The following is a 21,268-nucleotide window of genomic DNA, read 5'->3' on the forward strand; positions in this document are numbered from 1 at the left end:
TGTGTGTGTGTGTGTGTGTGTGTGTGTGTGTGTGTGTGTGTGTGTGTGTGTGTGTGTGTGTGTGTGTGTGTGTGTGTGTGTGTGTGTGTGTGTAGCTGAAGGCCTTCGCCCTGTCCCCCAGCGGTGAGAGGCTGGAGAACCCGACCACCATAGAGATCGTGGTCCTGGATCAGAACGACAACCGACCCAGTTTCACCCAGAAGCAGTTCACCGGCTCCGTGGCAGAGTTCTCCGTTCCAGGTGATTAAAACAACCATTCTCTGTACCTGTACTGTACGTACTGTACATGTGTGTGAGGGAGATGTTATCTATGTCCATCTGTGTTAAATCTCTGTACAGCTTGACTAGTTTAACCTGCTTCTCCCCACCGTATGTATATATTCTCTCCCCACCGTATGTATATATTCTCTCCCCACCGCATGTATATATTCTCTCCCCACCGTATGTATATATTCTCTCCCCACGTATGTATATATTCTCTCCCCACCGTATGTATATATTCTCTCCCCACCGTATGTATATATTCTCTCCCCACGTATGTATATATATTCTCTCCCCACGTATGTATATATTCTCTCCCCACCGTATGTATATATTCTCTCCCCACCGTATGTATATATTCTCTCCCCACCGTATGTATATATTCTCTCCCCACCGTATGTATATATTCTCTCCCCACCGTATGTATATATTCTCTCCCCACCGTATGTATATATTCTCTCCCCACGTATGTATATATTCTCTCCCCACCGTATGTATATATCCTCTCCCCACGTATGTATATATTCTCTCCCCACCGTATGTATATATTCTCTCCCCACGTATGTATATATTCTCTCCCCACTGTATGTATATATTCTCTCCCCACCGTATGTATATATTCTCTCCCCACGTATGTATATATATTCTCTCCCCACGTATGTATATATATTCTCTCCCCACCGTATGTATATATTCTCTCCCCACCGTATGTATATATATTCTCTCCCCACCGTATGTATATATTCTCTCCCCACCGTATGTATATATTCTCTCCCCACTATATGTATATATCCTCTCCCCACCGTATGTATATATTCTCTCCCCACCGTATGTATATATTCTCTCCCACCGTATGTATATATTTTCTCACACCCACCCACCCCCTCCTAATGTACAGTCTCCTCCCCATCATATGTATATAATCTCTGTTAGGATCTATGGGTAACAGTACTGTATATTTGCATATCGTATATATGTCACAAATGTAACAGTACTATATACCTGTATGTCATGTATGTCCCTATGCCATAAATGTCATGTATGTTGTGTATGTCATAAATGTCACAATGAATTGAAAATGGGGGACCCTGATGTAAACAAGACAAACGTCTTTCTCTGGTCTGCATCCCCTTAACAATTGTGTTTATTGAGCCGTACTGTATTGTACCCATTCTGCAATCTGTTAAATAAAGTTTTCATTCATTCATTCATTCATTCATTGTAGTGCGGCAGTGAAAGGGTCACCTAGCTACAGCTCAGACTATAGGCTACAGTCCGACAGATGACCTTTGGCCTCTCTCTTCACTTCTAGTGTGGAGACGTAACATAAGCCCTACAGCCGTCTTTGTTATTCATTCTCTCACTAGGGCATATTTTGTTGACCTTTTCTGTCATATCTGGTATCTCATGTACGTCATATCGATTATGTATTTAATGTGTACACATGTTGTCTCTGATTATAAACTGATCTCTGTGGAAGCAGATATTAAACTATGTTCTGTATTTTTATATACAAATTGACCCTTGAGTCTTAATTTCTACAGCTTACTGTTTTTGGTCATTTGAATATTCCACAACAGAAGTTATACTGAATCACATTTGTATGTGATGTATCATGTAGGAATACAAATGTGTATGGAAATGTATCGGAAGGCTACTTCTTTTTTCCTGGGGCGATAGTGGCTCAGGAGTTAGAGCGGTCGTGTGGTAATCCGGAGGTTCCCGGTTCGATTCCCGCTCCTCCCGGGAAGCGTGTCGAAGTGTCCTTGAGCAAGACCCTTAAACCCTAACTGCTCCCGATGAGCAGGTCGGCACCTTGCATGGTCGCCTGTGTGAGTGAATGTGTGAGTGAATGGGTAAAAATGTGTGGAACAAATGGTCAAGCGCTTTGGATAAAAGCTGCTATATAAATTCTCCATTTACCATTTATTCTCTGTACTTACATGATGTCACTGAATCACATTTATAGTGTAGGAATACAATGTGTATGGAAATGTAAATAGGCATTTCTCCCGATTTCAAGATCACATGATCCCACAATATATGAATCCTACACACCCTGTCAGTGATTCTGACCTCTTTTGGTTTCTTGAACCTTTTTATTTTTTTCCAGGGACGTCCGTGATGTCGGTCTTGGCCACTGACGCCGATGATCCCGCCACAGACAACGCCTGCCTGAGCTACTCCGTCATCGGCCAGGAGAGCGTACCTGCCGGCGCCATCACCAGAACCATGTTCGGCATCAACAACGAGACGGGAGCCATCTACACCAGAGACGTGGGCCTGGACCGAGAGGTAGGGGGCGCCACTGAGCCGTGCAGAAACAACAGACCTCAAACAATTTTTTTTTTATCTACTTTTTCTCCTCCTTTTTTCCGTATTTTTCTCCCATCCCAATTTAGTCGTTATGCCAATTCCCTTCCTGGTCGTTGCACGCATCTGCCCCCTACTGTCGGCCTGGGGAGGGATAAGACTACTACATGTCTTCCTCCGATACATGTGGAGTCAGCCAGCCGCTTCTTTTCACCTAACAGCGAGGACTCTCACTGGGGGAGTGTAACGCGTGGGAGGATCACACTATCTCCCCCAGATCCCTTCCCTGCTGTACAGGCGCCCCGACCGACCAGTAGGAGTCGCTGTTTACAACGACCAGGATATATACCCCACCGGCTTCAATTGTGTTAGTAGGGACGACTGACCAAGCCGGAGGTACCGCTGACAGCTGGATTCGATCCCAGTGTCTCTTGCGGTGGTGGCGAGCGCTTAGTCTGCTGCGCCACCCAGCCGCCCCGAGACCTCAAACTTTTTTTTTTTTTTTTTTTTTCCCAATTTTTGTCGTTGTGCCAATTCCCCCCCTCCCCTACCAGGTTGTTGTTCGCATGTTCTCCTACGAGTCGGTACAAGGGCGTCCCGAGTCGATTGCACGCTTCCTCCGAAACATGCGCCGACAGCCAGTGACGTCTTTTCACTTGGCAGCGAGGACTCTCATTTGGTGAAGTGTAACGTGTGGGAGGGCACGCTATCTCCACCAAGTCCTGCCCCCGCTGAGCAAGCACCGAGACCTGACCTGTAGGCGTCGCTGTCCACAACGCCAGATTCCCACCCACCAGCTTCCCCACCCCCTAACACTGCCAATTGTATTAGTATGAACGACCAGCCAAGCTGGTAGCAACGCCGAGAGCTGGGCTTGAACCCAGCATCTCCTGCGTTGGTGACGAGCGCAATCTCCGCTACGCCACCTGACCGCCCGAGACCTCAAACTATTCTAATATCAAACCTTCTCCTCTGCACATGTTGGGGAATTATAGACGGTTTCAGCTCGACAACAAACATAAACCTGCGTTCTACGCCGTCGACTAAAAACACACTTCTTCAATCGATATCTGAAATGAAAACATTTTAAATAAAAAACCGTCTTCTACTATCATGCACTCTTCCACTAATTAATCTTCCTTGTCTATATAATTACTACCTAGTACCTGCTATACTAATATATCTCTACTACTCTGCACTCAACACTGCAGCACCCAAGTCTCAGCACTGTTTGATGAACATTGTTACTCAGCTGTAAGAGTTGTACCCGTCCTGCTGACTTGTTGTACAGAATCTGTAAGTCGCTTTGGATAAATATCGTTCAGCTAAATGACTAAATGTAAATGTAAATGTTGATTTCCTGTCTGTTGCTGATGATATAAGAACAAAACCAACAGGAAATAAATGTTGGTCATTAGCTGTTTCTACCAGCACATCAAACATTCAATTTAAATCATCTTTACAGTAGAAGTGGGAATCACTATACTAGGGTCACGATATTGTAATATTGCTAAATATTGTGATGTATTACCTTTTTTCACCTACAAATTATGTCCCCAACAGAAAAAGTGGTCAACATCTGCATAAGATTATGTTTTCAGCCTCTTCCCCTCATTCCAATCATTCTTATTGTAGTAAAATGTAAAAAGAAATCATTTCAATACTTGTGTATCGGAACTCGGAAATATCACAATATATCACTGTATCTATTTCGCCCCCCCACCCCCCCCCCCCCCCCCCCCCCCCCACCCCTACTTAAATTATAGGCACCTAATTAATTCACACGAAATCAAAGATAATCACTAACCGTGACAAACACTGTGTGATGTTGTGTTCTCCCCACTAGGTGGTGCAGGAGTTCAGACTGACTCTGCAGGTGGCTGACATGTCAGGCATGGGTCTGACGAACGTGGGCGTGGCTGTGATACACGTCTCTGACATCAACAACCACCCGCCACAATTCAGCCCGACGTGGTGAGTTACAGGGCTGGCCCTCCCTCCCCTCCCCGAGGCAGACTGTAGTATCCACTTCTGAAAGATTCCTTTGTAATGTGTGCATTATGTTAGATTAGCATTAAGACCTTTAATGTTGAGGTTCAAACCTTTGACCTGTGTGTGTGTGTGTGTGTGTGTGTGTGTGTGTGTGTGTGTGTGTGTGTGTGTGTGTGTGTGTGTGTGTGTGTGTGTGTGTGCGTGCGTGCGTGCGTGCGTGCGTGCGTGCGTGCGTGCGTGTGCACGTATGTATGTGCATGTGTGCTTGTTTGTGTGTATGTGCATGTGTGCTTGTTTGTGTGTGTGTGCTTGTGTGTGTGTGTGTGTGTGTGTCTGTGCTTGTGTGTGTACGCGTGTGTCTGTGCTTGTGTGTGTGTGTCTGTGTCTGTGCTTGTGTGTGTGTGTGTGTGTGTGCTTGTGTGTGTGTGTCTGTGCTTGTGTGTGTACGCGTGTGTCTGTGCTTGTGTGTGCTTGTGTGTGTACGCGTGTGTCTGTGCTTGTGTGTGTGTGTGCGTGTGCGTGTGTTGTGTGTGTGTGTGTGCGTGTGCGCGTGCATGTGTGTGTGTGTGTGTGCGTGTGTTGACTCCAGTACAGCATGTCCGGCGTGGAGAACAGGAGGGACCACGAGATCGGCAGAGTGAACGTGACGGACAGGGACGACCGCGGGACGGGCAACTGGGAGGTCACCTACACCATCGCCCAGGGCGACCCCCACCACCTGTTCACCATCAGCACGGACCCGGCCACCAACCAGGGCGTCCTGACGGTGACCCAGGTACAGTCAGCTGGTCCCGGGGGGGGGGGGGGGGGGGGGGGGGGGGGGGGTTGGTTTATTGTTAGGAGTGCGGTTCGCTAACTAAAACATGGGGTCGTTTCTTTACCTATGTTGGGGAACAGGGTTCAACCGACACCCCATAATAAGCAACGCTCACTTCTAGCCTACAGCACTGTCTGGTCGGTTGACCCGTCTGCGTCTATGCTTTTACCAAACGGTTCGTGTTTCCGCGTTCCCGTTTTTGCGCTCTGATTGGCACGCACGTTTCTGGTCATGTGACATTGCGCCCAATCGCATGACGCGCCCATTTCGGCCTCGACCAGCAGCAAACTACCTAACGCCTACGATCCACACTCTATAACCTTAACCAACTTCGAAAGAGTGCCTAAGCTTAACCGGCGAAAGAACTTGCCGTCACACGATACGCCACGCTCTAGACAAACTCTAACCTTAACCAACTTCGAAAGAGCGCCTAAGCTTAACCGTCCAAAGTACTTGCCGTCACACGATTGGGCGCACATGTCACATGACCAGAAAGGTCAGTGGCCAATCAGAGCGCAAAACGGGAACGCGGAAACACGAACCGTTTGGTAAAAGCAATCAGGCGACCCGTCTACATGTGCAGGTGTAACCCCATGTTTACCTTCTCACTTTATAAAATGTTCCATTCCTCTCTTTCTGCTGTACAGTCCTCGTCCTGAGTGTACATATCTGTTCAATTGACTATATGTCCGAAACAATATCTATATATTTCTTTTGTGGTGTATTCGCTGTAGTCTATACTCAACAGACCTATATTTTGACTACTTATACGTAGTTATGTGCAATATGTATATTGTTTACATTCAACAGACCTATATTTTGACTACTTATACGTAGATATGTGCAATACGTCTGGCATATTGTACAGTTTGACCTACTGCTCATTTCCTATTGCCGTCCCTGAACAAAGTTTTGAAAAAAGGAGTGCGGTTCACATCCTGTGATGATTTATGTTTTTTTTAAATTACTGTCTGGTTATATTGGGGATCAAACTCCCGGGCCTCCTATCTGTAGACCCTGCTGGTGTGGCTGAGCGCCTTACAACAGTGTTTTACATTACTGACCTGGGAATTAAGATTTAGACCTATGGTCCTAGTGGCGTGAATACCAAACCAAGCCGCATTTCTCTGAGACGCTCTCTGATTGGCACTAACTGACGCTCTCTGATTGCCCACTGACGCGTTTGCCCAATCGCGTGACGAGCTGTGTCTTTGCCCATTTCCACGTCAAACAGCCTGCAAACTACCTGGCGTTCTATCGCCATGCTCTAAGACAAACTCTAACCTTAATCAACTTCGAAGAGTGCCTAAGCTTAACCAGTGTAGAAACAGGCGTCGGCCAATCAGAGAGCGTCTCCGAGAAATGCGGCTTGGTTTGGTATTCACGCGTCCTAGTGATACAAGAACCAGTATGTCTACATTTTATCTTTTCAACAATATACGATTTATTTCTGAGGTCTGGTCTGTGGAACATGTTTAAGTTTTCTTCCAAAGAAACAACTTAAAATGTCAGTGATTTATTTTCTAGCACATCTTCCCTTGTATTGAACATGCACTGTAATAATAATAATAATAATAATTAATAATAATAATAATAATAATAATAATAATAATAATAATAATAATAATAATAATAATAATAATAATAATAATAATAATAATAATAATAATAATAATAATAATAATAATAATAATAATAATAATAATAATAATAATTATTATTATATTATAATAATAATAATAATAATAATAATAATAATAATAATAATAATAATAATAATAATAATAATAATAATAATAATAATAATAATAATAATAATAATAATAATAATAATAATAATAATAATAATAATAATAATACAACTTTTACAAACTGGGCAGTAGATAAGGTAGGCAGTGTTCCTGGTTCCAAAAAGACAGTAATAATTCAGTAATAAACTTGTCAACACACTGCTCAAAACGACGTTACTTCCGGCTTTGGCTGCCTGCGTTGCCATTAACGTACAGGCTGCCTGCTGCGTGATCACAGCGCATCCGCACCAGGCAGCCAAAGCCGGAAGTAACGCCGTTTTGAACAGTGTGTTGACAAGTTTATAAAATATATTTAAAAATCGAGACAGACTTAATTGTAGGGTTTTTACATGGTGGGACAGGGGGCTGTGTATTCACTCGGTGCATCACAGTCCCGAAAGGGGCTAGGCAAAACCATGTCCATATTAATAATTATGAGAACCTAACGTTACATTGAGGTCCTCACACACACACACACACATGAGTCAATATCACCATCTTGTGGCTCACTATTGAACTGCAAGCTAACTAGACTATCATTCCATACAGATTGATTGATTGATTGATTGATTGATTGAACCTTTATTAACAGATTGCAGAAGGGGTACAATACAGGACAGCTCAATTGTTCTGTTTTGTCTCGGCAGCCCTTGGACTACGAGGCCCAGTCCGAGCACACGTTGACCCTGACGGTGGAGAACGTCAACCCTCTGAGTGTCAAGGCCCCGGTGAACGTGCCGGTGAGCAGCGCCACGGTGACCGTCACCGTCGTGAACGAGAACGAGGCCCCCCGGTTCCGGGAGGACCCCATAGAGATCGTGGTCCCAGAGTCGGTGGTCCCGGGCACGATACTGAAGCGCAACATCGCCTATGACCCCGATAACTCCAAACTTAGGTATACGAATGACTCAGAGGAGAGGAGATTGATTGATTGATTGAAAACTTTATTAACAGATTGCAGAATGGGTACAATACAGTACAGCTCAATACACACAATTGTTAAGGGGATGCAGACCAGAGAAAGACTTTCGTCTTGTTTACATCAGGGTACCCCATTTTCAATTCATCAGGACATTTATGACATACACGACATACAGATATACAGATATATATCATGACATTTATGACATACATGACACATGACATACAGGTATACAGTACTGTTACATTTGTGACATACAAGATATGCAAATATACAGTAGGGGAGAGTGGGGTGAGTAGTGCCAAGGGGCATGTAGTTCCACCCCTGTTATCTAGAAAACCATAGAAGAAGTTGGTCATGTGACAACATATTTTTGGAGAGGCATCCATTTCACTCAACCTGCAGAGAAGGGAGACACCTGGCTTGAGAGGTAAGCACATTTAAGTTCAAAAAGCAGTTTTTTGCCCTCCAAAGTAAAATTTGTATGATCAAGGTTTTTTTATTGCTGTGTTTGAACAATTATAGACAACTTTGAAAACAGTTCACACATGTTTTAGTGCTTTAGTAAGCTACACCATGAGTCTATACAGTTAGCATGATGCTAGCTCAAAACAGCTGGGGGATGCATTTTTTTCAAAATGGTAGGCTTGGGGTGATTTGTGCCAAAGGGCCTGGGTTAAGTTGTGCCAGATATTCTCTTTGTTAAGTTGCCCCAACTTATTTTATTAACTATATAGTATATATATTACTTTATTGTATTGTTATTGTACATTGCATTCTTGCATTTGATCACTAAAACTATGTGATATTCTTAATTTTAGACCAAAATCCATCATGCCACGCAGATATACAAACGAAGACAGACAGGGTTTCAACTCGTCTTGAGAAGTTGGAAAGAGCAGTGAAAGAGGTGCAACAGGGAAGACTATACATCAGGTTGGAAAGGAGATGAAGATCTGCAGGATGCTTTTACCGCTTTTGAGATTAAAATGATCTGTTTTACGTAAAATTATCAATGGCACAATTTACCCCAGTGTATTCTCTCTAATGTCACAACTTACCCCGCACCGGGGGCAAGTTGTGCCACAAAACCACTTTTTTTTCTAAAGCTATATTTCTGAAACAGTTTATTTAAGATTCAAAGTGATTGTCCCCAGGGATGCACAACATCCTAAACGATATGTACATATTTTAGTTGGGGGCATTACTGTAATCCCCTTGCTTTAAAGGCACTTTAAGTAAAAAGTGGAACTACTCACCCCACTCTCTGTTTGACAGAGATCCTAACAGAAAATATATACATACGAGGGGGAGGAAACTGTACATCAGGAGGGGGTTGGGTGGGTCGGTGGGGATATGGGGATTTGGACTTTTACGGTGGCGAGTTTCGATTACGTGTACTAGTCTACACTTAAAGGGGAATGCCACCCTTTTTAAGAATTTACACATTTGTATGTTCTTCCTCCTGTGCCCCAGGACAGTTCAGTCAGTGTTTGTGAACACACACCGCTCTCTCCTACAGCTAGAGACCAGAGAGATAACCCTCCAATTGGTGATGATATTTGGGGGCTGCTCCATAGACATTGAATGGGGCTCTGACTTTACAAGGCCATACAATGTTTACGTGAGCCTTTACACCCAAATTACCTTCATATTCTAATCTCGCTTGAAGCTCTGAACTACAATTAAAACTTTATTTGGGTGTAAGGGCTCACAAAAACATGTAATGGCTTCAAAAAGTCAAAGTCCCATTCATTGTCTATGGAGAAGCCCCGGGTTTTACATCCCAGTTTGGAGGCTTCAGAGAGGGTTCTCTCTCTCTCTGGTTTCTAGCTTTAGGGGAGAGGGGTGCGTCACGTGTTCACAACTACTGACTGAACTGTCCTGGGGCACGGGAAGAACATACAGTGTGGGTGGCATTCTCCTTTAATGTAGTAGTCTACAAGTGTACGACGGTCAATAGTGTCAGTGTGAATACGTGTGTTTAAGTGGAAGTCCCCTCTCTCTGCCAGGTATGAGGTCAGCAGAGACCCTGAGCGCTGGCTGGACATCAACAGGGAGACGGGAGAGATCAGCGCCAGGAGAACCTTCAACGTCCGCTCGCCTTACGTTAAAAACAACATCTACAATGCCGTCATCAAGGTCATAGGTCAGTCTGCCCACATGAGACGGTGAAAGAGAATGACGGGTGATGCTTGTATGATCAACAGTCATGGTAGAAGTTAGCGTTAAAGATGCAATCAAATATTTATTTTGACTGTGTCGATTTTAGGTTTAGGTCTGTTTCAAGACCTCTGTGCGCATCAAGGGTGCAAAAGGAACGTAATCCTGGTCAGAACAACGGGGCAGACTACAATATATTTGCATTTGTTAGCCATGCTAGCGATCTAAAAACAATCAATCCATGCCAATGCTAAAAGGTGAAAGACTCACACTCACAGGCCCCAACAATGAATTTCAAATGAACAATACGTTAAATCACTATTTAAACAGAGCCAGTGGGCGACCACGTTGGCTCGGAATGGCTCTTTAACCCTTTCACTGCCGCACTACCAAATGGTTAAGCCTTTCACTGCGACAACGCAGAAGGTTAACCCTTTCACTGCCACACGACAAATGGTTAACCCTTTCACTACCACACTACAGAAGGCTAACCATCTGTAGTGTGGTAGTGAAAGGGTTAACAATGGGGGGGGGGGGGGGGGTGGGGGGGGGGTGACAGTGGCTCGGGAGGTGCACAACCGCTCCTCCCGGGCAGAGTGTCGAAGTGTACTTGAGCAAGACACTTAACCCCCTAACTGCTCCCGATGAGCAGGTCGGCACCTTGCGTGGTCGCCTCCGCCGTCGGTGTGTGAATGTGAGCGCACCGTGATAAACATAATGTAGCATAGTAGCGTTACTTTACTCTAGACATCATCCAGTTTGTTACCATCACCTTACATTCTGTCTCATTCGACAGGATATAAATCCCATTGACATAACCTCGTCTTCCTGTCTCTTTAATCTCTTCTTCATATGTTTATTCTTCTTTTGAAGTATAGGAGGAATAATAGTTTATTAGCAAATTCACTAGTAGTGACGATGACACAAAACACGTGGATTGAATGAGCAAAGCTGCAACAGCCAAACCTCCTTGCGTGTCGATGTGTCCTTGAGCAAGGCACTTGACCCCTAACTGCTCCCGATGAGCAGGTCGGCACCTCGCACCGTCGGTGTGTTGAACGTGTGAGCGAACGGGTCAAATGTGAGGAACAAAATTGCAAAGCGCTTTGGATAAAAGCTGCTATATATAAATGCAGCCATTTCTACCATTGAACAGGACGGTAATGTCTGTCTCCTCTCTCTCTCGCTCTCTCTGCAGACTCTGGGGGCGTCTCCACCACCGCCAGCCTGGTCGTCACCCTGAAGGAGACCAACGACTTCCCCCCCAGCTGCTCCCGCTCAGTGGGACCGTGTGCAGCAACACGGGGGGCCGCATGGCCTCCGGCATGGTCCTGACCGCGGTGGACGAGGACCTTCCTCCACACGCCGAGCCCTTCACCTTTGACCTGCCCGACGACGTGTCCGTCAACTGGACCGTTATACAGATCAATGGTAAGGGGGACATAACTACAACTGCTTTATATAACTACATCAAGCCCCTCCCTCTTTTCTTGATCCTCCAATCACAGCTGTTGCTTCCTTCGGACAACGGACAAGGAAAGCAACAGCTGTGATTGGCGGATCAAGAAAAGAGGGCAGAGCTTGATCAATTCCTTGTAGTGTATTGCTGTCAAAACAACATCACAATGTACATTTTTTATATTATTTTCATTTAATTTCAAACCTTTATTTAAACTCAAAAGGCAACGTCGAGTGTACATACAGAGTTAAGCAAAAAAAAGGCATATAAAATCACACAGAATATAAAATCACAATAAGACAAGTAAAGATAACAATCAATTAAAACGTGTACAACTTGATTGACAAAGGTTGGAGATCAAGGTTTTAAACTCTGCAACGGAGGGAGAATCTCAAGCCTTTCACTACCACACTACAGAAGGATGAATGAATGAATGAATGAATGAATGAATGAATGAATGAATGAATGAATGAATGAAAACTTTATTTAACAGATTGCAGAATGGGTACAATACAGTACGGCTCAATACACACAATTGTTAAGGGGATGCAGACCAGAGAAAGACTTTCATCTTGTTTACATCAGGGCCCCCATTTTCAATTCATAATGACATTTATGACATACACAACATACATGACATACAGGTATATATAGTAGTTACATTTGTGACATATACGATATGCAAATATACAGTACTGTTACCCAGAGATCCTAACAGAGAATATATACATATGATGGGAGGAGACTGTCCATTAGGAGGGGGTGGGGGGGGGGGGGGGGGGGGGGGGGGGTTAAGCGTCTGTAGTGTGATAGTAAAGGGTTAACATTCTGTAGTGTGGTAGTGAAAGGGTTGTTAACCTTCTGTATTGTAGCAGTGAAAGGGTTAACCATTTGGTAGTGCGGCCTTATCCTATCTCACCATTCTCTTTCTCTCCCCCTCTTCCCCCCCCCAGAGACCCACGCCATGCTGCAGTCCCTGGTGGAGCTGGAGTCAGGCGAGTACGTGGTGACGGTGCGGGGTGTCGGACTCCGGCCTGCCCAGCCTCGGCGCCTACGCCCAGGTCAACGTGACCGTGTGCGCCTGCGACTCCTTCGGGGACTGCAGGTCGGGTGCGGCGGCCCTCGTGGGCAGCAGAGCCGGGGTCAGCTTCCTCGCCCTGGTGGTCATCATGGTCAGCGTGGCGCTCCTGCTGTGTGAGTCTCACCTCCTGGGAACCATACCGCTCACAGCGGGGGACGAACAGACTCACTCCGTATACACGGTGCAGGGCTGAGCCCAGACGTTGGGACCTTCGTTCGTTACGTTGGCATTCGAATTCTAAATCAACATTCGAATTTTATTTTTAATACATTTTCTTTATTTTATAATTTTTTATTTTATGCGTCTATTCATTCTGTTTAAACCAATTTAAATGGGGTTTTTCTTAGATGAGGCTACACTAATATTATAGTATTAAAAACTGATGAGTTATATTCATTAAAGAAAGTTGATTTAATAATAAAAAGAAAAAATAATTTAATCAGATTAATCACTTTATTCAAATTGAGGATTTAGTTTGAGAATATTTATAAAAAAAAGAAAATTGAATAAAAAAAATTAAAATTAAAAACGAAGGTTCGAACCCAAAAACAGGTTTCAGCTCTAACATGGTGTGAACAATCATACCGCTTACAGTGTGGATGAACATTATGACTGATTAGATCACAGAGACATGAAAACTATTAACTATTGAATTTGGGTTTTGTCATCATTACTAAGCAACAACACACACATTTGATATAATAATAATAATAATAATAATAATAATAATAATAATAATAATAATAATAATAATAATAATAATAATAATAATAATAATAATAATAATACACTTTATTTGTATGCGCACCTTTCGTTCAAGAATTGCAGCCCAAAGTGCTTCACAGAAACGAGGCATAAAATGAGCAGAGAATTTATATTAAAAGTTACCTCCCATGAATAATTCACTGTACGTCCACATACATTACAGATAAGCAAGTGGACATGAACATTATGAATGCAGACACACACCACACGCACACGCTCCCGGAAGTTAACCCTCTCACGGTTAACCGTCGGTAGTGTGGTAGTAAAGGGTTAACCTTATGTAGTGTAGCAGTGAAAGGGTTAAAGTAGCTGCTTCATGGTCTCTCTCTGTGTGTGTGTTGGGATTCCAGTGCTGCTCCTCCTAGCGGTAGCCATGACGACCTGCACCAGACGCCACCACCTCAAGAAGGGGGCCGGTCTGCTGGTGGGGGCGGAGTCAGACGACGACATACGAGACAACGTCCTCAACTACGACGAGCAGGGGGGGGGCGAGGAGGACGAGGTAACACACACATGCACATGGACGCACACACACACACACACACACACACTGCTGTTAACAACAATGTTACTACAGTGTAGATTACAAATATATATTTTTGGTAAAGAATGATAAATAACAGGTACTTTGTTGTAAGTTCTGGTTCAAGTTCAAGTTTTGTTTGATTTGTTACATATAACGTTAAGGTTCTGTATGAGCCTCCGGGATGGGTATCGTTAGGATTTTATCGATACTACTACTCTTATCGATACTGCTTAACGGTTCGGTACTTTATCGATACTCTTATCGGTTCTTTTAGATTATTATTATTTAAAAAAAAATGTATACATTTATTATTTGAACGGCTTAAGGCCATATCTGTATCAAATCAAACGCCCCCCCCCCCCCCCTCTTAAAAACAAAAACCTGTGTTTAACCTAGCCATCTATAAAACATCATGCTAAAACTGTGAAACAAATGTCCTACTCCCCCAAAGAAAGAAAAACATAGCAAACATGACTCAGTTTGTCAGTTATCCAATAGTGCTGCTGCTTTTTATTTTGTTAAAATCTTTTAGTTAATAAGACTAAAAGACTACAATATGACTACAACGATTTCATGACGGCTTCCTGTCCTCGCATTTCCGTTTCTCCGGTTTAACGTTCAATTTTCAACAACAGATTGCTGCTAATTAAGCAGTCAGTACCGATAACGTCAGAGCTTATCAATACTCCGGCTTTTTCTAATTTAGTACCGGTTCCTGTTTAGAACCGTGTTTCGGGGGGCATCCCTTCATACAGTAAAACATTTTAGTTTAAAGAACACACACACACACACACACACACACACACACACACACACACACACACACACACACACACACACACACACACACACACACACACACACACACACACACACACACACACACACACACACACACACACACACACACACACACACACACACACCTACACTCAGGCACAATAACCCACAATAATGTTTGAGACACAAAACATGCAGCCTCTGTCTCTTCTTGCAGAATGAGATCCAGGTGTCTACACTCTTGATTGATTGATTGATTGATTGAAAACTTTATTAACAGATTGCAGAATGGGTACAATACAGTACAGCTCAATACACACAATTGTTAAGGGGATGCAGACCAGAGAAAGACTTTCGTCTTGTTTACATCAGGGTCCCCCATTTTCAATTCATCAGGACATATATGACATACATGACATACAGATAGTCAGTACTGCTACATCTATACATTTATGACATACCAGATTTGCAAATACAGTACTGTTTGTGATACAGAAGGAGTCAAGAAAAGGGAGTATATACATTTGACGTAGAAACTGTACATTGGAGGAGGTTGGGTGGGGGGGGGGGTTGGGTACATTGGGATATTGACAACCATACTGGGTAATTTACATTGGAGGTGGTTGGGGGGGGGGGGGGGCACACTGTATAAACAAGCAAAACTGTACATTGAGGGGGGGGGGGGGGGACACTGTACAAACAAACAAAATTGTACATTGGACTATTGACAAAACCATACTAGGTAAATGACTGTACATTGGAGGGGGTTGGGGGTTGGGAGTTGGGACTCCATATCTAACTGATCAAATCCCCCAAAACCCATTTCCCAAATAACAAAAAGCATGATTTGAGCCGAATCTGGGTTGAACATGATTTGTGGAACTCCCTCTGGTGTTGTGGTCATGGTATTCACTGACCTTTGGGAAGTATTTCGACATGTACATGGGTACCTGAGTGGTGTAGTGTATCTTGTAGACCAGGCCCATTGCAAGTTGCTGTACTCTGTCGTCTACTCTAAGCCATCCTAGGTTGTCAAAATGGGCAGGGGTGAGGTGGGTTCTAGGGGTAAGGTCAAGCAGTAGTCTGACCAGTTTGTTTTGTGATGTTTGTAATTTTGTTTTTAGGGCCTTTGAGGTGCTTTGGTACCATGAGGTGCAAGAACTCTATAGGCTACTGATCAACATCATCATTGATAAGTAGGAAATATGGCTGGGGTCCAGAATCCTCGTGTAGTATTCTTCCAAAACAACACAACAACAGAAACGACATAGGGATTGACTTCATTAATGATTCTTCATTATTGTTCTATTGTTGCGAGCGGCACGCTTGCATGTCCACAGAGAACAGCTGACTGCAGGGGACACTTTGGTAAAGTAGGCTGTTTACCTTTTATCTCAGCGTGACATTTTGTTCAATAATGAACGTTGCAGTTGCGTGGTGTGATTTTCTCCGGGATTGTTCCGTTATGTCATTTTAGTAAATGATCACCCACTGAGCTGCATGCAAATGAAACCGGTCTTATTTGACATGCCCTGGGTGGGAGTTGAACCCCGGTCTCCCGCGCCGCGGGCGACATCACAGACCACTAGACCAAGAGGTGAATTCACTTCTTGGTAATGTGTCTGGATGCCTTTTTAAGGGGGAGTGAGTTTACTTGCAGTACCGCTACGTGCCACAGTCACTTCACAACACATGAAGTCCATCGTGACTGTGGATATACTCGCGGTACCTCCGTTAAACAAACCCAGTAAACATGCTCTCTCGGATGGATCACCAGTCTACTCTATACTATAGAAATATCTTGATTATGTCACAGCGTGCAGGTGTCAGTCTCTATATATATATATCACAGGTTATTATGTTCTCTCTAGTCCTTTCATGAAATAGGATAGTGTGAACAAAATTGATTTATTTGCAATAAACAAAAAGCACGGTCCTGCATGACGACATAAAACCTGCGGGTGTTTCGGCAGGGCCTTCCATTTATTTTTCTAATTCATGAAAATCCATAATCTGCAAAACATGGAGCACTCGCATACATTTTTCTGATTGATCATTCTGTCACGAACACCCCCAAGAATAATGTGTTTTTTCCTTTTCGTCACGATGAAGAGTTGAGCACTTTCCACCTCCTCCTTCCAGAACGCCTTCAACATCGACCTGCTGTGGAACCCGAACGACGGGCCCCCCACCCCGGTGTCCTACTGCCTGCCAGGGGCCGGCGGCGCCCCCAGGACCAGGCAGCCCCTCAGGAAGGACGCCCCGCACAACCTGCCCTCGCCCACCTACCCACGGAGGCCCCCGGCAGACCCCACCGACATCGAGGACTACATCAACGACGTGAGAGACACTCTTTATATGCCGATGATGACACTTTTCACACCAATTCAATTTCACTATCGTCGATCCCTTTACCACAGCAAGTCCACCGTATGCCATGTTGATGATATGTAAATCAAATCAAATTTATTTGTAAGGCCCCGACAACACACGTTAATGTCCCCATGGGGCCGGACACGTCTTCTATAAACAAGTCAAGAAGAAACATCACAATAAATCAAGAACAAAACAAAAAAAACACCATGAAGTCCAAATAAATGAATGCAACACTCCCAGACATACCCCACGCGAAGGTAAGGGAAATACTCACTAAAAACCTAGCAATAGGAAAAAAGCACCACAGGCAATGTGGAGGAGAGAAACCTTAGAAGGGCCATTCAAGGGGGGATCTCCCTTCTTAGATGTCGGTGATAATAGTGTTGCAGTAAAACAGGCAAAACAGTTGGTAAGTATATATATACGTGTAATGAAACACAAATATGGACATGCAATAGCAACTGGGGTACATACTGTAAGAACATTTTGAGTAAATGTATACTATCTGTAGATGGATTATTCTACTGTATTTTGCTCCACGGCACTGTATACAAGCCGGTTGCGTGTCTCTGTACATACTGTGGAACTCAGACACGTCCCTGTACATTCGTATAATGTATATCACACACCTTATGAGGATGCTCAACTACAATAACACTATGTAACAACCAATCATTCACACTCACTTTAAGTAAAGACTCACCTTAACACCCACTTTAGACACTAACACACTTTATATTTAGTAGTAAAGAGATTTGCACTACAATTCACACATCTTACCCTAAGTTTGTACCTCATCCCATTTCTGCATTGTACCTCACGGTTACTCTTTTTACTCTGTATTGTATATTATGTATATTGACTGGATACTTTATTTTACGTACTTTTGACTTTTTCTATTTTATACTTTTTATCTATTACTGTATGAAGCACACTCCCAGGGGCTCATACAGAAAAAAGCATTTCATGATAAAGTATTCTGTATTTTACTATGACAATTAATAAACAAACTTGAACATTCGTATATGACGTATATATCACACACCTTATGTATATCGCACCTGTGTATACTGTATACTTTACTTACTCACATAGTATATATTCAGATTCTAGTGTTTATTGTAACTAGGGCTGTACCGAATGCTTCGAAGCTTCGATCATAATGTTGACATTCGAATTCTAAATCAAATTTTTTTTGTCTATTCAATCCGTTTAAACCAATGGGGGGTTTTCTTCACAGTTGCACTTAAAGACTAGGCTACACTAATATTATAATATTATACTATAAGACGTCACCATCACTTTCATACCAACCGTGCCCTTATTGGATTATTTATGTTGTTGACGAAACTGATGAGTTATATTCATTAAAGAAAGTTGATTTAATAAAATAAAAATACTAATTTAATCAGATTAATCACTATTCAAATTGAGGATTCAGTTAAAAAAAATATATAGATTTTTTATTTAATTTTTTGTAATTTTTTTTTTTTTTTATAGACATTCGAAGCTTCGTTCGAATACTTCAATCGAAGCTTCGAATGTTAAAAAATGACATTCGGTACAACAGCCCTACTTGTAACCATATTTATTGTAATGTATAACAACAACATGGTCTCTCCTCCGGGCCTCTCCAGGGGCTGCAGGCGGCGGACACCGACCCCAACGTGCCGCCCTACGACACGGCTCTGATCTACGACTACGAGGGGGAGGGCTCTCTGGCCGGCAGCCTCAGCTCCATCGCCACCTGCAGCTCCGACGGGGACCAGGACTACGACTACCTCAGCGACTGGGGGCCGCGCTTCAAGAAGCTGGCCAACATGTACGCGTGATCCAGGCTAAAGACGGCCCACAACAACAACAACATGGATGACCCGAGTTAGGGTCACAGAGCCTGGGCCTACAGTGTGCGATCTGGGATAATTTAAACATATTTTAGTTCCACGACCACGACTGTGTTTAGCATGTACCACCTTTGACATCTCAAATGGACCCATCTCAAACCCTCTGCAACAACAGTAGTGATTGGAGGATCAAGAAAAGAGGGCAGGGTTTGAGATGGGTCAATTCTACTACCAGTCCTTTACCTACTGTCTGTGCCTGAGGGGTATATTCGGGGTGATTTGTACATATTTATGAAGTGATATTTCACTATTGGCTCTCAACACACAGGGTTTCTGGTGGAGTCCATCGTTTGAGTTGAGCAGGGAGAGGTACATGTGAAGCAACAAGGGGTATTTCGTAAAAGCAGGAATACGCAGTTAGCCAGATAACCTTCCAAACATATCACTCAATAACTTTGTATATTCCGTAAAAGATATATACAATAATAATATCAATATGTATGATTGAAGACGGGACACACCTGGGGCCAGCTGGAGAGGTCGGCTCAGGATCGGGATGCTTGGAGATTGAACCCTTGTTGACGGCCTATGCCCCAAAACGGGGTAAAAGGCGTAAGTAAGTATGATTGAATTGCCTTCCTAAACCTAAAATATTCAAGTTTCGTTTTTTTTTTCAAAGTCAAAAAAGAATCCAGCTGTAGTTGAATATGTTTGGAAGTGATCTGGCTAAGGTGCTAATAACCCCGCTCAGTGGAACACACTCCCGTCGTCATGCTCAGCGATGATGATGATGGTGCATGCAGTGAGGGGAAACACATCGGGTCTCGTTCTCCAACGGACTTAAGACAAAAGATTTCCTCTTAGGGCCGATTTAAGACATCTTAGGGCTGATTTTTGGGATTCCCCAACCGTCCCTAAGCTTGGATTCGGCCCTGACTAAGAGCAGGACTTTATTTGGGAGGAATCATAGTGATTCCTTCATGTCAACTCTACAGGCCTCCTTGGAATTAATAAATCATAATTTAAATGAATGACAGTGTTATATTTATTTAAACCTTATATTTACTGTTGTGTTAGTAGGGACGGTTGGGGAATCCCAAAATCGGCCCCAAGATGTCTTAAATGGCCCTAAGAGCAAATTTGTTGTCTTAAGTCCGTTGGAGAATGAGACCCATCGTGTTCTTAGAGAGCCGTGAAGGTTGAGATATGAAACCCTCTTGATTTCCTTATGCTTTGAATATTTGTCTTTTCTTTTTTTATATAAGTGATTTTGTAAGATATTTGTTTGATATTGTTTTTTTTAACATATTTATCCAATTTAAAACATAAGTCCTCCATTCCATCATCTATTGCCTTATCCTTTCTGGAGGTACCTCATGCAGTTTAACAGCCGTCGCTTTTCGACTGCTCCCAAGTGACGCCCACTCTCTCCACTAGGGGGCTGTACCGAATGTAATTTAGTTTTTTTTACATTCGAAGCTTCTATTGAAGTTTTCGAATGTCTGTCGTCATATTTTATGACGTAATCATAATTATTAGAATATCTTTTTTAATAAATATCCTCAAACAAAATCCTCAATTTGAATAAAGTGATTCATCTGATTAAATGAGTTATTTTTATTTTTTTAAATCAACTTTCTGAATATAACTAGTCAGTTTCGTCAACATAAATAATCCAATAAGGGCACGGTTGGTACGAAAGTGATGGTGACGTCTTGATGGAGCGCCAAGCGGATGCAGATAGGATACATTTTTCTAAAGATTTTATGACGAGTCATATACTATAATAGTAGTATAATATTAGTGTAGCCTAAGGTTTATCTTCAACTGTGAAGAAAAACCCCATTGGTTTTATACAGAATGAATACAATTTTTTTTTAATTTTTTTTGGGACGTTGATTTAGAATTAGAATGTCAACGTTATGAATGAAGCTTCGAACTCTTCGGTACAGCCCTACTCTCCACACAGTGTTCTATGCGATTGTCAATTGGTTGGATGTGAATGTTTTAATGTTTATAAAAGATTTTTCATCTCGTCTATATTTCACTGGTGTCTAAACAATAAATGTATGTCTTTCAGTTTGTGCGTGCACTATTCATAAAAGAAAGCCTTCAGAACGTAATCGTGTGGCGCGTTTTTACAAATGATTCAAGCGTTCATGTATTATAGACACTAACA

General features: G+C 42.9%; 1 protein-coding gene across 1 annotated transcript in view; it reads left to right on the forward strand.

The window, feature by feature from the left end:
• Positions 1–19,077, forward strand: part of cdh15 (cadherin 15, type 1, M-cadherin (myotubule)) — a gene marked incomplete at both ends in the record, with an annotated part of 50,725 nt that extends 31,648 nt beyond the window's left edge. The window contains 14 exon segments of the mRNA XM_084308177.1: positions 96–240; positions 2,375–2,556; positions 4,421–4,534; positions 4,540–4,548; positions 5,156–5,341; positions 7,821–8,068; positions 10,108–10,244; positions 11,457–11,516; positions 11,519–11,689; positions 12,671–12,735; positions 12,737–12,911; positions 13,914–14,065; positions 17,012–17,209; positions 18,883–19,077. Of these exon segments, the coding sequence (XP_084164303.1) occupies positions 96–240; positions 2,375–2,556; positions 4,421–4,534; positions 4,540–4,548; positions 5,156–5,341; positions 7,821–8,068; positions 10,108–10,244; positions 11,457–11,516; positions 11,519–11,689; positions 12,671–12,735; positions 12,737–12,911; positions 13,914–14,065; positions 17,012–17,209; positions 18,883–19,077 (2,037 nt within the window).
• Positions 19,078–21,268: the final 2,191 nt, after the last annotated feature.

Source organism: Notolepis coatsorum, assembly GCF_963971535.1.
Source record: "Notolepis coatsorum genome assembly, chromosome: 2".
In the NCBI taxonomy this organism is placed as follows: domain Eukaryota; kingdom Metazoa; phylum Chordata; class Actinopteri; order Aulopiformes; family Paralepididae; genus Notolepis; species Notolepis coatsorum.